The sequence below is a fragment of the Lathyrus oleraceus genome, chromosome 6 (assembly GCF_024323335.1).
Source record: "Lathyrus oleraceus cultivar Zhongwan6 chromosome 6, CAAS_Psat_ZW6_1.0, whole genome shotgun sequence".
Classification (NCBI taxonomy): Eukaryota; Viridiplantae; Streptophyta; class Magnoliopsida; order Fabales; family Fabaceae; genus Lathyrus; species Lathyrus oleraceus.
Genome location: NC_066584.1, coordinates 435,548,489 through 435,565,562, shown reverse-complemented (window position 1 = coordinate 435,565,562; position 17,074 = coordinate 435,548,489). Strand labels below are relative to the sequence as shown.

Sequence of the window (17,074 nt, the reverse complement as noted above, 5' to 3'; positions counted from 1 at the left end):
ATTACGGTGTATCACACAGAGTGGCAACTCCGTATCACCCACAGGCTAATGGGCAAGCCGAGGTCTCTAATCGTGAGATTAAGAGAATTCTCGAAAAAACTGTGTCAAATTTGAAAAAAGAGTGGTCACAAAAATTGGATGAAGCATTATGGGCATACCGTACCGCCTTTAAAGCTCCAATTGGGCTCACTCCTTTTCAATTGGTGTTTGGTAAAACTTGTCATTTGCCGGTCGAATTGGAGCACAAAGCCTTGTGGGCTCTGAAATTTTTAAATTTTGAAAAGGATTTGGCCGGTGAGAAAAGGAAGGTGCAACTGCTTGAGTTGGAAGAGATGCGCAATGCCGCATATCACTCAAGTTGGTTGTACAAAGAGAAGGTAAAAAAATATCATGACAAAAAGCTTCGAAAGAAAGAATTTGTGCCCGGACAGTTGGTCCTATTGTTCAATTCTAGGTTGAAGTTATTCCCCGGAAAGTTGAAATCAAAATGGTCCGGGCCATTTCGGGTCAAAGAAGTGAAGAAGTACGGAGCTATTGTCATTGAGGACATGGAAAAGAAGGAGAGTTGGACCGTTAATGGCCAACGTTTGAAGGTTTATCTCGGCGGTCATGTGGATCGCGAGAGCTGTGCTATTTCTTTGGATGCTCCTCTGTGAGCATCGCACCGTCGAGCTTATCCGACGTTAAACAAGCGCTTGTAGGGAGGCACCCCAACATTGTAAGTATTTATAGTTTTTCTGTGGTGTCGTATTGGGATTCCAATTGTTAAAACCTTGCTGAATGTACCAAGAATGCTGTTTTTGAAAAAGCAAATGCTGTCATGCTCGTTAGATGCTCTCTAGGCGAAGCAGTAGCGAGCGGATTCGCTAGCTGCTCGCTAGGCGAAGCAGCAGCGAGCGCTGCGTGGCAGCACTCATTTAATTATCAGCAGGCCACTCTTTTGGGCCCAAATGCAACTTTTCTTTTTACAACTCTGAACTGAAGCACTAACACAACTCTCACAAGCACTCTCTCACTTTTCATCTCACTCACAAACAACTCTCACAAACAACTCACTTTTCATCTCACTCACAAACACTCAAACCCTAAACTGAAGCATTGCAAACCTTACTGCACTTCAAATTCAATCAATCTCTTTCACTAAGGTTTGCCCTAATTCCATTTCTTTATGTTTTAACTTTGTAAATTTCTGATGCATATGAATTTAGGGTGAATTTGGGGGAATGGGTATATTAAGGTTTTGCATGTGGGTAGATTTGCATGTACATTATAACGATGCTTTTCTTGATAGATCATTGTGTTCTGAAATAGATACCATGAGAACTTGGGTTTTGCCAAAATTTCATTGTAAACATTGCAGAACCCAAAAACCCGTAAGATTCGCTAGCAACTCGCTAGGCGAATCAGTGGCGAGCTTTCGCTGCCACTTCGCTAGGCGAACCTGTAGCGAAGCTTCGCTATGTTCTCGCTAGGCGAAGCAGCAGCGACCATAACAGTAGTTGGAATTCTGGTTTTGCTTTCTAATCTGTTTTGTGTTTGTGTTGTTTCCTCTCTATGTCTGTGCAGATGGAATCCAGATCCGGAGCTTCGAAAAAGAGAAAGGGCGGGAACACTTCTCGTCCCGTACCAATACAATTTGACACCGACAAGTTTGTCGGGCCAAAGCAAGCCGCAAGATATATTGCTTTGGAAAAGCGAAAATTTTTGCCGGAAAAGAGATTTTTAATCAACCCTGAAGGCACGAACCGAACATTCGCCGGGTTGATTAACAGCAAAAAGTGGGACCAGTTAATTTCCCCCCTGGAGCATTACGATATCGCAACAGTGCGTGAGTTCTATGCGAACGCACTGCCGAACGATGACGAGCCATTCACATGGACGTCTAGAGTGTCCGGCCGTCCTGTTGCGTTCGATCGGGATGCAATTAACCGTGTCCTGGGTGAACCGCTCCATCTGGGAGCCGAGGAGAGAGACACCTACCACCAAGATCTAAGGCTTCACCGGGATACTTATTCGATTTCTGCTGCTCTGCTTTTGAAAGGGAAATCAGTTAAGCTGAACCCATCTGGGGTTGCCATGAGATACCATAGGGAAGACATGATTCCCTTGGCTCAACTGATTCTGTTGTTGGTTTTGACAAACATCAAGCCCAAGTCTCATACTTCTACCGTGCCGATCCCAGTGGCACACTTGGTACACAGCATCCTCACGAACGTCCAGATTGATGTGGCGAGGATTATTGCTTTGGAGTTGAAGTCCGTGATTGAAAGCGGGCTAAAGTCGGGGGCCCGAGTGAATTGTCCCCTGGCTTTCCCTTGCCTAATCATGGCTTTGTGCCAGCAAGCGAGGATGAGGCTACCCTCTAAGGGTCAAGTAAGGATCCCGCCGCCCATTGATGACCGATACGTGGCCAAGTATTGCAAACCGAAGAATGTAAGAAGTGTCATACCCCAATTTTGTCCGGGCATATTTAAATTTTCACAGAATTGATTTCATTTTTATTTTTGCATCATATGCACAACATGACATACAATTGCATCATGAATAACACCTAAAATATCAGTCAGAATGAATTTATTGAAAATACAGACCAATCAGTCGAATCATTTCTCAAGGACAGGCAAAGTCAGCAGTGACTGTTTCGGTTATATCTTGAACCGCCTGAGCCTTTTTAATCAGTGCAAAATTATTTCATGATTTGAAGAAAGACTGTATTTTTTTAATAAGTATGTTTTGTCCTGACAATTCTAGTGTGACCGGTTCATTTTTTTTTTCGAATAAATGTACATCCGATTTTTATTTATAATCAATCTTTTTATTTATATGTTTTAATATTCAAAATTAAAAATTCATGTTATTATATATTTTTTCTAAGTTGAATTAAGGATTGTTGATGTTTTTTTCTTTAAATAATAAATATTAGTTAGTGTAAATTAAATATTAGTTAGTTTAAATTAAATATTAGTTAAAGTTTTTTATGATTTGTTATTTAAAGTAAATAATAATTATAAAAAAATTGTGCATTGGATTCCTGTACACACTTACAAATTATCTCTCTTTTCTTTGCCAACGGTCTGCTACGTCTCTCTCCACTCACTCTCCACTACTAATCACCTAACTCCACTCATTAAAGAGCAGGCTCACACCCCACTAACTACCCTCATTTTCTCCTCTCACACTCAGCAGAAAAATCCAAAGAATCTCTCTCTCACTCACGCTCCATTCCCTCTCCTTCTCACTCATAAATCTCACGCACTGTTCACTCATAACACACACTCACTATTCACTCTTGATCAAATTCACTCACCTCTCTCAAAAACTCACCTTCACTCTCCCTCTCTCACAAAACCCTCTCTGAAAACGAAAAAGAAAGGAAAACCGAAACCCTTCATCGTCTCTCCCAAATCGCCGCTCTCAACCTCGCAACCACCGCCATCTTCATCGTCCACCCTCGACCACCATCAATACACCGTCAAAACAACCAAAACCCTCGCACATACACCCTCCAAATCGCGACCCACCACACGAAACTCAACAAAATCATCTTCAAACCAGCACCACCATCATTAATCTCGCGACCCACCTCTCAACCATTCCTGTAGTTTTTATTTTATTTTAATTTTTGTGCTTAAACTGATTTGGTGAAAACGTGTGGCTTCTGGAAATATTCAAAGTTTACAGGGAAGGTGTGTGAACATTGAAGCTACAGTGATTTCAAAAGCTTCCAAGGGTTCGAAAGTGGTAACTCGTAGCACAACAGTAAGCAGCTAGCCGTCAACAACATACGATAACTCGAGGTCTCCTTTCTTGTTTGGGTTGGTTATTCTACTCGATTATGTTTCGGCTGTTGTTTAATACTTTTTCTGCATTTCAATATCGTTGGTTGGCCTAGGATTCCTGTATTATACCTTTGTTTCCTTTTCTAAACTGAGTTTTATTGTATGATACCCCTGCTATTTCTCTTTGAGCATTTCTGCTTTACATAAGGACATAAGTGCTAGAGTGAAATTTTGCTATGGTTTATCATAAGTTGCTTGTGATTTTCTGATTGTTCCGATGAGACGTCCGTTCTTCTTTAAAGAGTCGCAAGAGAGAAATCCTTAGGGTCACATAACTTTGTTGATTTGTGTTTGCAGGTTTAAGCCGTTTGTTATAAATCATAACAGTGTTGGTTAATTGGCATGTTATTCATTTAAATATTGGTTCATGTGATTTTGAAAAGTCTGCCAAAGTTATGAGTTTTCTTTGTTAAAAAAACCAACAACCGTACTCACTGTACAATCAAGGTGTAATAATCAGCCAACATTTTCTTCCAAAATGATGTTTTTAAACTTATATTAAGCAAATGGTCCATTGACATAAACAGAGAAAAGCTTATGATAAGTGACAAAACTGGTATCATCTTATTGTAATTTGGTTGGATTCAAATGTGAAAAACGTTTAGGCCGTTTATAGGAGTAACTGTTGTTTTGTAAGTTTCATGTGCATAAATTACTTTTGAAAATCCAGAATTATTGAAAGACATTGTAAATAAAATAAGGTTGAGTTGTCGTTTAAATTCCATTACATCTAAATTAGATTTTTATGTGGATTCGACAAAACCATGTCGCTATACCATCAAAGTTTCAATAAATTAAATGTATATTTTCACCGTGTTATGAACTCGCGAATGACATCAATTTTATTGTCATTTCGTCCAAACCGGTTTTTGAAGCACATTATGGCCACTTTCATTCAATCCATTCAACTAACATTGCTAGTTATCTTTTATCACTTTTAATTAAACTAAGTTGAATTTTGATTAGTTAGTTAAATCCGATTAATTATAATTAATTAACTTAATTAGTTTCATCCAACCCAAACCAATTTCAAAAAGCACAAATCATACAATTCTCGATTTAATATCGAGCCCATTTTTAAAACACCCTTGTAAGCCGATTGCTCTTCGCATCGCCATCAACCTCACATAGCTTACTCTTGGGCTTTCTTACAATGAGACCTACTTGATTATTGATTAATCGAGTAGATGAAATAATACACAAAATAAACTCATTTCATTCACAAAATTCAAACATTTTCCAAACCATCTACTTTCAAAAGAATTTCTCTTTTAAACATAAACTTGGGATGAAAAGGAGATAGGAAGCGTACGCTTCACTATTTCTCAAGCACTCGAATAATTGGCGTACGCCATATTGCGCGAGTTCTTGTCATCCGATTAAATCTTAAACCACACAATCATTGTTCAAATCAAATATAACTTCTAAAGAATTTTCTCTTTTAAACATAAAATTTGGGTTGAAAAGGAGATAGGAAGCGTACGCTTCGCTATTTCTCAAGCACTTGAATAATTGGCGTACGCCATATTGCGCAAGTTCTTGTCACCCGATTAACACTTCAAATCATAATATTTCAAAACATTTCTACAAATTCCCAAATCCTACAAACATTTTATTCTACATTTCAGATGAAAAGAGGATAGGAGGCGTACGCCTCACTATCTTTCGATCATTCGAATAATTGGCGTACGCCACATTGCTCGAATCTTCGTCATCAAATTAAAACACAATCGAATAAATTCAAACTATAAGCGCAATCGAATACGACATCTCAAGACATATTCTTTTACAATTTAAACCTCGGATGATAAAAGAGATAGGAGGCGTATGCCTCACCATCTCTCGATTATTTGAATAATTGGCGAACGCCATATTGCCCAAATTATCGACTTCCGACTAAAACACGCTAAATAAACTTGGATAAAGGAATAAGTGGCGTACGCCTCATTATCCTTTGAATAAGCAAGTAGGAGACGTACGCCTCACTACCGTGCATATTCAACATCCACAAACAAACTTTCAAAATAATTCGAACGAAAAGGGACTAGAAGGCGGACGCCTTATTACTCCTCGAAAGAATTGGACAATTGGTGAACACCACATTGCTCAACCTTTCGTCATTCTTCAAAAGACATCTCAAACAAATCAAACCTAACTTCTCGCCCCCGTGCGATCGAAACCAAACCAATCAAACATCAAACACATCAATTCAACTCGTCACCCCCGCGTGACCAAAACCTCTTCAAAAGAACACTGTCAATCCTTTCTAATGCGCATAACAAACCAGTGCTTAAGCCTCCGCCGAGAGTAGACAAGCCAGCGTTTAGCCTTTAGAACGCCGACCTACACAGTCGTTCATCAAACAAAACACACCAAAACCGTAGTTGCCTGAACTACGAATGCTCTGATTTCCTTATTGCACCATAAGGAATACGTAGGCACGAGATTGCGAGATCTTGGCGAGCACACTAATAAAAAACCTCCCATTTCCCTCCTGAGGTCTTCATCCATATCTATTATCAACTCTAATTACTCGAATAAAGCAAATAACATTTAACTAACATTCAAATAGCAAATTAGACTAAAAGGTTCCCGTTGAGTACAACGGACGTGAGGGGTACTAATACCTTCCCCTTGCGTAATCGACTCCCGAACCCGAATATGGTTGCGACGACCATTATTCTATTTTTCTAAAAGGTTTTATCGATATTTCCCTATTCCTTCATTGGGATAAATAAAGTTCGGTGGCGACTCTGTTCGAACATAAATTTTTCCGCGACCATCGCGAGGAATCGTATTTTTCGAGATGCGACAAGAAGTAGTTCAGCTGCTGAGGTTACCGGGGCTTCTGATGGTCCTGGTACTTCTACTCTAGGATCCGATCCTTTCCAGTAGGCTGTCTGCAATTATAACTGGGATTGGATGGCGGCAACTCAGCGCGCCATGCTCGATATGCACGATTCTATGCAGCTGCTACAGTTGCAGATGCGCGACCCCTTCGGTGAGCATTCTATGATGACACGTGAGCAGTTTCTGCAGCACGCTAGTTGGCCTGTGGACAGGCCTGTGTTTGGTGAGGGGGCGGGTGTAACACCCTTCTAAAATACCCCAAATATTTAATTAAAACAACAAATATATATCAGAGTAGATATGCAATTAAGGGTGTCACACAATCACTTCACACCATTCACCAAAATAACTGTCATGCTCTTTATTTAATCAAAATAAACATTTCATAATTCGCAGCGGATAGAAATCAAATCAATCATGCAAAACATGTAACACATTACATGTAAACTGGTTCAACAACCAACAATAAAACAATTAAAACATCCCTCCCCGATGTTACATCTACCAGAGCATGACCCACTAAGGAACTACACTAGACTCCAAGTACTAGCTCCTACTCAATCACTGCTCGTTACCTGAAAAATAGTTGTAAGGGTGAGTTCCTCAATCGATATAATAAGCATTATAAAATATCATGTAATGTTAAGTAAATTAACACATTTCATCACCCTAATCATATCACACATTCAGCAACGGCAACATAACTCATAATCATACTCATACTCATACTCATACTCAACACAACCACAAAACACACGTATAATATTGGAACACATCCATTCATATTATACGCCATACATACATTATGCAATGAGACTCCATGCATGCGGTACCGACTATTCGTGAACATATAGTTCAACCTCACCGACCAAATCCAGGTACGGCTACCAAGCTCACTAGTCCCACTCATTTGAGACCTAGTGACTCACTCACTAATTCCTCACCATGGGAATTAGCTACCACCCCAAGGGCTATGATATGCACGCTAATCACCTAGCATGCAAACATCAAAAACAATCCACAACAACTCACTCACTAATTCCTCACCATGGGAATTAGCTACCACCATAAAGGCCATAATATACATGCTAAATCACCTAGCATGCAAACATCAACAACAATTCAAAATAGACATATGCTCACACTCTAAGCCATAAACAGTCCATTCACAATTGCATACAGAACAGATACATTCACAGTATTATGCATACCATCATACATCATCAGCAGGTTATCACAAAATTCATATCATGTCATGCCAGTTAATAATCACAGTATTAGCACACTCTACTAATACCTACACTGCTCAAAACAACGGGAAACGATCCCTACTATATCATACATCAGCTAAAATTACATTACTCAGCTGAACAACCAAAAACTGCACAACAACAGCACAGAAAAATCACAATTCTGCTCATACGCGTATTGCCTAGTCCCATACGCGTATGGCCCATCTCCTGACCAAATCCCATACGCGTAACACCATCTCATACGCGTATGCTACGCGTACCACTTCCCCATACGCGTACCAACAGGGGCCAAACCACGTTCAAAACATCATCTTCCTCATCCATACGCGTATTGCCTAGTGCCATACGCGTACCAGACCATCTCATACGCGTATTGCCTAGTGCCATACGCGTATGACCAGAAACCAGATTTCCAGATCTGCTATGGTTTTCTCTGCTACGAGATCTCCCAATTCCAACCTCCTACAATCCAATTTTTCACATTAATCGTTCATATCATCTAACACGAATCATACCTTATTCGATTTCACAATTGCTAACATTATTACATCTAATTCCTACGAATTTCTCCAATTAAACCCATATTTCGTTCATCCAATATTTCACAATTTTCAGCATACATCATTCTAATCAGAGTCAAATCAATGGTTTATCACTACCCATTACATGTTAACCCATAATACCCATCAAACGGCGATAAACCCCCCTTACCTGAGTTAATCCGGCCAATCTCTGAGCTTCAAGCTTTTCCTTCCTTCAACCCTTGTTCTCTTGCTCTTTGCCCTTTTCCACTTTTCAGTCGCTTTTCTGTATTCACGTGAAAACTCTCTTTTTTTTTTTACCAAATGGGACCTTTTCTAATTCCAACTTTTATTCCAATAATAATAATAATAATAATAATAATAATATTCCAATAATATTCCAATTATTTAATTAAATTAATAAATATTATATTAATTTAAATTAAATAATTATCCTTATTTCATCGGGGTGTTACAACTCTCCCCCACTAAAAGAGTTTTCGTCCTCGAAAACATACCTCAAGCGAACAACTCAGGATAAGACTCCTTCATCTGACTCTCAAGTTCCCAAGTCACATTGCCACCTGCTGGTCCTCCCCAAGCTACCTTTACCAAAGCAATCTCTTTACCCCGCAACTGCTTCAACTCTCGATCCTCGATCCTCATAGGTGATGTTTCAACAGTCAGGTTATCTCTCACCTGTACATCATCTACTTGGAACACATGCGACGGATCCGGAATGTACCTCCTCAACTGAGACACATGAAAAACCTCATGCAAATTCGCAAGTGACGGCGGTAAAGCGATACGATAGGCTACCTCCCCTATCCTCTCCAAAATCTGATAAGGACCAATAAATCGAGGTGTCAACTTCTTCGACTTCAAAGCTCGACCAACCCCAGTTATCGGAGTAACACGAAGAAACACATGATCTCCCTCTTGAAACTCAAGTGACTTCCTCCTCTTGTCGTGATAACTCTTCTGACGACTCTGAGCAATCCTCATCTTCTTCTGAATCATCTTAATCTTTTCCGTAGTTTGTTGAACAATCTCCGGTCCAACCACAGCACTCTCACCGGACTCATACCAACATAAAGGTGTCCGACATCTCCTACCATACAAAGCTTCAAACGGTGCCATACCAATGCTCGAATGAAAACTATTGTTGTAGGTAAACTCAATCAAAGGTAAATAACAATCCCAAGCACCTCCTTTTTCCAAAACACAAGCCCTCAAAAGATCCTCTAGTGACTGAATCGTCCTCTCAGTCTGACCATTAGTCTGCGGATGATATGCAGAACTCAATCTCAGCTTAGTTCCCAAAGCCCTCTGCAAACCTTCCCAGAACTTCGATGTAAATCTAGGATCTCTATCCGAAACAATACTCGACGGAATACCATGCAAACTTACAATCTTCTCAATATACAACTCGGCTAATCTCTCTAACGGATAATCCATTCTGATCGGAATGAAATGAGCCGATTTTGTCAATCTGTCAACAATCACCCAAATAGCTTCAAAATTCTTACTTGTCCTCGGTAAACCAGAAACAAAATCCATACTGATACTATCCCACTTCCACTCTGGAATAACCAACGGTTGCATTAGCCCAGACGGCTTCTGATGCTCAATCTTTGACTTCTGACAAGTCAAACAAGAATAAACAAAACTCGCAATTTCTCTTTTCATTCCCGGCCACCAAAATAACTTTTTCAAATCATGATACATCTTCGTAGCTCCAGGATGAATACTCAGGCCACTACGATGTCCTTCCTCAAGAATACTCTTCTTAAGTTCGGTAACATCCGGAATACACACCCGATTACCAAATTTCAAAACACCATTCTCATCAACTCTGAATTCACCACCTTGACCTTGATTCACTAGAGTCAACTTATCAACCAAAAACACATCGGATTTCTGACCCTCTCTAATCTCATCCAGAATACCACTTGTTAACTTCAACATTCCCAATTTAACACTATTGTGAGTACTCTCACACACCAAACTCAAGTCTCTAAACTGCTCAATTAAATCCAATTCCTTAACCATTAACATAGACATATGCAATGATTTCCGACTCAATGCATCAGCCACTATGTTTGCTTTACCCGGATGGTAATTCAAACCAAAGTCATAATCCTTCAGAAACCCTAACCATCTCCTCTGTCTCATATTCAGCTCTTTCTGATCAAACAAATACTTTAAACTTTTATGGTCACTGAAAACCTCAAATCTTGACCCGTACAAGTAATGCCTCCATAACTTCAGAACAAATACCACGGCTGCCAACTCTAAATCGTGTGTCGGATAGTTCCTCTCATGAACCCTCAGTTGTCTCGAAGCATAAGCTATAACCTGCTTATTTTGCATCAACACACCACCCAAACCCAACAATGAAGCATCACAGTAAACCTCAAATGATTCCGACGAACTCGGTAATATCAGAATAGGAGCAGTAGTCAACCTTCTCTTTAACTCTTGGAAACCTTCTTCACATTTTGAGTCCCAAACAAACGCTTGCCCCTTTCTAGTCAACATCGTCAACGGTAACGCCAACTTAGAAAATCCCTCGATGAACTTCCTATAATAACCAGCCAAACCAAGAAAACTCCTTATCTCAGAAACTGACTTCGGAGCTTCCCACTTAGATACCGCTTCTATCTTAGAAGGATCAACAGCAACACCATCTCTTGAAATCACATGACCAAGAAAACTAACCTCTTCTAACCAAAATTCACACTTGGACAATCTAGCAAATAACTTCTTTTCGCGTAGAACTCCTAAAACCACTCTCAAATGTTCAGCATGCTCTTCTTCAGATTTCGAATACACCAAAATATCGTCAATAAACACCACAACAAACTTGTCTAGGTACGGATGGAAAATCCTATTCATATACTCCATAAATACTCCAGGCGCATTTGTCACACCAAAAGGCATTACAGAATACTCATAATGTCCATACCTTGTTCTGAAAGCAGTCTTCTGAATATCCTCAGTTTTCACACGTATCTGATGATACCCCGATCTCAAATCTATTTTGCTGAACACACTCGCACCAACCAACTGATCCATCAAATCATCAATCCTCGGCAAAGGATACCGATTCTTGATCGTCACTTTATTCAGTTGCCTGTAGTCCACACACAACCTCATAGTACCTTCTTTCTTCTTAACCAATAACACTGGTGCACCCCACGGTGACACACTCGGACGAATAAATTTCTTATCCAACAGATCTTCCAACTGACTCTTCAATTCAGTTAACTCAACAGCAGACATACGGTACGGAGCCATCGACACCGGCCTAGTACCAGGTACCAAATCAATCGAGAACTCAACTTCACGCTCTGGCGGTAATTCATTCACTTCTTCAGGAAACACATCAGGAAAATCACACACCACGGCTAGATCGCAAATCACCAGTTTATCTTTAGCCTCCAAAGTCGCTAACAGCATAAACAACTCTGCCCCATCTGCTACTGCCTCATTCACCTGCCTTGCTGATAGAAACAAACTCTTTCCTTCCTCAATCTCATGAAAGATCACAGTCTTATCAAAACAGTTGATATAAACTCGGTTAAACACCAACCAGTTCATACCCAGGATAACATCAATCTGCACTAGTGGAAGACACACTAGGTCCATCCCAAAGTCTCTACCAAAAATACTCAAAGGACAATTTAAACAAACTGAAGTAGTAGTCACTGAACCCTTCGCAGGAGTATCAATCACCATACTTCCATGCATCTCAGATCTCTCTAACTTAAGTTTCACAGCACAATCCAAAGATATAAAGGAATGAGTCGCACCTGTGTCAATAATAGCTACAAGAGGAAAGCCATTAATATAACACGTACCTCGGATCAAACGATCATCTGCAGAAGTCTCAGAACCCGATAAAGCAAAGACCTTGCCTCCCGACTGGTTCTCTCTCTTCGGCTTAGGACACTATGGACTGATATGACCCACTTCTCCACAGTTGAAACAAGTCACAGTCTTCAACCGGCACTCTGCAGCCAAGTGACCACCTTTTCCACACTTAAAACACTTCTTCTCATTACTGGTACACTCATGGATACGATGTCCAGCCTGACCACATCTGTAACACTTAGCAAGGGCACTGGAGTCTCCCCCACTAGGCCTCTTCATCCCACTTTGTCTCTGGAAACCTTTGCCAGCTGCATACGGTTTCCCACGATCATTCTGATTCTTGCCTTTCCTATCAACCCTTTGCTGATAGCTCTCCGCTCTGGCCTTGGTATCCTGTTCAAAAATCCTGCAACAGTCAACCAAGTAAGAAAACACTCTAATCCGCTGATACCCAATAGCCTGCTTGATCTCGGGACGTAACCCGTTCTCAAACTTCACACATTTTGAGAATTCCCCAGTAGCCTCATCATAGGGAGTGTAATACTTCGACAGCTCTGTGAACTTAGCAGCATACTCAGTAACAGACCGATTGCCCTGCTTCAATTCTAAGAACTCTATCTCTTTCTTTCCTCTGACATCCTCTGGAAAGTACTTCCTCAGGAATCTCTCTCTGAACACCGCCCACGTGATTTCAGTACTTCCAGCAGCTTCCAACTCAGTGCGGGTAGCAACCCACCAATCATCTGCTTCCTCTGACAGCATATGCGTACCGAACCTGACCTTCTGGTTATCGGCACACTCAGTCACTCGGAAGATCCTCTCAATCTCTTTCAACCACTTCTGAGCACCATCTGGATCGTATGCTCCCTTGAACATTGGAGGATTGTTCTTCTGGAACTCACTCAGTTGACGAGCAGCTCCCATTCCCACAATATTCGGATTCCCTCCAAGTACTCCAGCTAGCATACCCAGAGCCTCAGCAATCGCAGCATCGTCTCTACCTCTTCCAGCCATCTCTATTCTGAAAACCCAACAAGCTACAACAATAAGTACTGATAGGGTTACACAACACCTATCACGTACAGGGAAACAGAATAATTACGACTCGACTCGACCGACTATGCTCTGATACCACTAATGTAACACCCTTCTAAAATACCCCAAATATTTAATTAAAACAACAAATATATATCAGAGTAGATATGCAATTAAGGGTGTCACACAATCACTTCACACCATTCACCAAAATAACTGTCATGCTCTTTATTTAATCAAAATAAACATTTCATAATTCGCAGCGGATAGAAATCAAATCAATCATGCAAAACATGTAACACATTACATGTAAACTGGTTCAACAACCAACAATAAAACAATTAAAACATCCCTCCCCGATGTTACATCTACCAGAGCATGACCCACTAAGGAACTACACTAGACTCCAAGTACTAGCTCCTACTCAATCACTGCTCGTTACCTGAAAAATAGTTGTAAGGGTGAGTTCCTCAATCGATATAATAAGCATTATAAAATATCATGTAATGTTAAGTAAATTAACACATTTCATCACCCTAATCATATCACACATTCAGCAACGGCAACATAACTCATAATCATACTCATACTCATACTCATACTCAACACAACCACAAAACACACGTATAATATTGGAACACATCCATTCATATTATACGCCATACATACATTATGCAATGAGACTCCATGCATGCGGTACCGACTATTCGTGAACATATAGTTCAACCTCACCGACCAAATCCAGGTACGGCTACCAAGCTCACTAGTCCCACTCATTTGAGACCTAGTGACTCACTCACTAATTCCTCACCATGGGAATTAGCTACCACCCCAAGGGCTATGATATGCACGCTAATCACCTAGCATGCAAACATCAAAAACAATCCACAACAACTCACTCACTAATTCCTCACCATGGGAATTAGCTACCACCATAAAGGCCATAATATACATGCTAAATCACCTAGCATGCAAACATCAACAACAATTCAAAATAGACATATGCTCACACTCTAAGCCATAAACAGTCCATTCACAATTGCATACAGAACAGATACATTCACAGTATTATGCATACCATCATACATCATCAGCAGGTTATCACAAAATTCATATCATGTCATGCCAGTTAATAATCACAGTATTAGCACACTCTACTAATACCTACACTGCTCAAAACAACGGGAAACGATCCCTACTATATCATACATCAGCTAAAATTACATTACTCAGCTGAACAACCAAAAACTGCACAACAACAGCACAGAAAAATCACAATTCTGCTCATACGCGTATTGCCTAGTCCCATACGCGTATGGCCCATCTCCTGACCAAATCCCATACGCGTAACACCATCTCATACGCGTATGCTACGCGTACCACTTCCCCATACGCGTACCAACAGGGGCCAAACCACGTTCAAAACATCATCTTCCTCATCCATACGCGTATTGCCTAGTGCCATACGCGTACCAGACCATCTCATACGCGTATTGCCTAGTGCCATACGCGTATGACCAGAAACCAGATTTCCAGATCTGCTATGGTTTTCTCTGCTACGAGATCTCCCAATTCCAACCTCCTACAATCCAATTTTTCACATTAATCGTTCATATCATCTAACACGAATCATACCTTATTCGATTTCACAATTGCTAACATTATTACATCTAATTCCTACGAATTTCTCCAATTAAACCCATATTTCGTTCATCCAATATTTCACAATTTTCAGCATACATCATTCTAATCAGAGTCAAATCAATGGTTTATCACTACCCATTACATGTTAACCCATAATACCCATCAAACGGCGATAAACCCCCCTTACCTGAGTTAATCCGGCCAATCTCTGAGCTTCAAGCTTTTCCTTCCTTCAACCCTTGTTCTCTTGCTCTTTGCCCTTTTCCATTTTTCAGTCGCTTTTCTGTATTCACGTGAAAACTCTTTTTTTTTTTTACCAAATGGGACCTTTTCTAATTCCAACTTTTATTCCAATAATAATAATATTCCAATAATATTCCAATTATTTAATTAAATTAATAAATATTATATTAATTTAAATTAAATAATTATCCTTATTTCATCGGGGTGTTACAGCGGGTGCTGGTGCAGCTGGTTCTGGTGCTGCTGATGATGCTGAAGATGATGATGATGATGATGATGATGAGGCTATCGGTTCTGAAGTCGGTACTGATGAGGGTTATGAGTCCGTGGAGGGCTAAGTTTATTTTATTTTTCATATTATGTTTTATTTCTACTGTATTTTCAGATTTGTGTATTTTGTTGTTGGTTATGTACTTTTTGGGTGTTTTGTCCCCCATGAACAATTTTAAATTTTGAAGTAATGTTATTATTTATGTTTTAAATTTCGTTTGTTTTAATAAATTTTTGGTTGGTGGAGTGTCAAACCTTCTAGATTGGTTGCTCCTCAAAGAAGTATCCAATGAAGGTGCATCCGAGCTTGGATGGCAATGATAAAAATAAACAAGTGAATAATGCTAAGGTACATGGTTACCTCCGGCTAGAATTTTAGAATGCATTGAGAACTTTACTCTTTTTTGTAATTGAATATTATCTTTTTGCAACATAATTGAATGAATGTTTCATCTAGGACTTAAAACCACAAATTGTGAGGAAACCTCCATTGTACACTTAAATATTGGATTCTAATAAGCTTTGTTGATTCATTTGATTCATGCTTTGTCTTTTATTATTGTGAATATGTGAAAGCAATTAGAAATGATCAAAGCACTTGTTTTCTATCGAGCACAACCAGTTCCAAATACAACTTACCTGTGAGCAGAGAGAGTATTCGTCAACCCCTTTGAGCTTAAACAGTTGAATCTCAGCTTGAAATAAAGCGAGATTTCAAAAATCTTTTTTCTTGAAACCCGAAAAATTTTGATAATTGTTCTTTTGCCGTAAAAATTCAAGAGCATTCACTTAGGGTGAGTAAGAAATAAGTTGGGGAGAACGAAAATGAGAATCGGTAAGTGCCACAACTCTTGAAAAACCGAGCAAGCATAAAATATATATATATATATATATATATATATATATATATATATATATATATAAAATATAGAAAAGAGAAACATCTGTTTTGTAAATATGATGTGAAAGAAAAGAAAAAATAGAGAAAATGAAAATGAATGCTTGCTTGGAAGAAAAATAGTGAAAAACAAAAATTGAGTGGTGAAATAAGAGTTGTGAAGGTTTCAAATGAGAAATAAATGGAACGAAGTTGAGATGTGTGAATAATGTACAATGAATGTCTCTTTTGCATCGGCAATTTCGTTTTCAATGGCCTTAGAAATGACCCTTGTTTGTTAACCTAACCAAGCTTCAACCGAAAAGTCCTTAGTGATCTTCGTGCTTCCACATTACCATTTATAATTGTTAGACATTGTATGAATTGAATTGATTTCTTCATTGTTTGTTGGAGAGTGAGATTATTCCCGCGGTTGCAAACGCGTAATTTCTTCAATCCTTATTCGAAGAGGAGAGATAGGGTGATTCATTCAAGATGATATTGTTGTGGATAGATACATATTTCACATTGCTACTAAGTTTTAGTTCTTGTGTATTATTTTATTCTAACCGTTGGAAATTTGTATCTGCTGATTCCCTTGTGTTTGAGCCGTTTTATCTGATTTCGGAGAAACCTTTTTCTTAATGCAAATCCTCTTGTCCTTCA

The 17,074-nt window shown here is 39.5% G+C and overlaps 1 protein-coding gene across 1 annotated transcript in view; it reads left to right on the top strand.

The window, feature by feature from the left end:
- Positions 1-15,599, top strand: part of LOC127096118 (uncharacterized) — a 37,890-nt gene extending 22,291 nt beyond the window's left edge. The window contains exon 5 of the mRNA XM_051034733.1: positions 15,475-15,599. Within this exon, the coding sequence (XP_050890690.1) occupies positions 15,475-15,599 (125 nt within the window). The remainder of the gene's footprint in view (positions 1-15,474) is intronic.
- Positions 15,600-17,074: the final 1,475 nt, after the last annotated feature.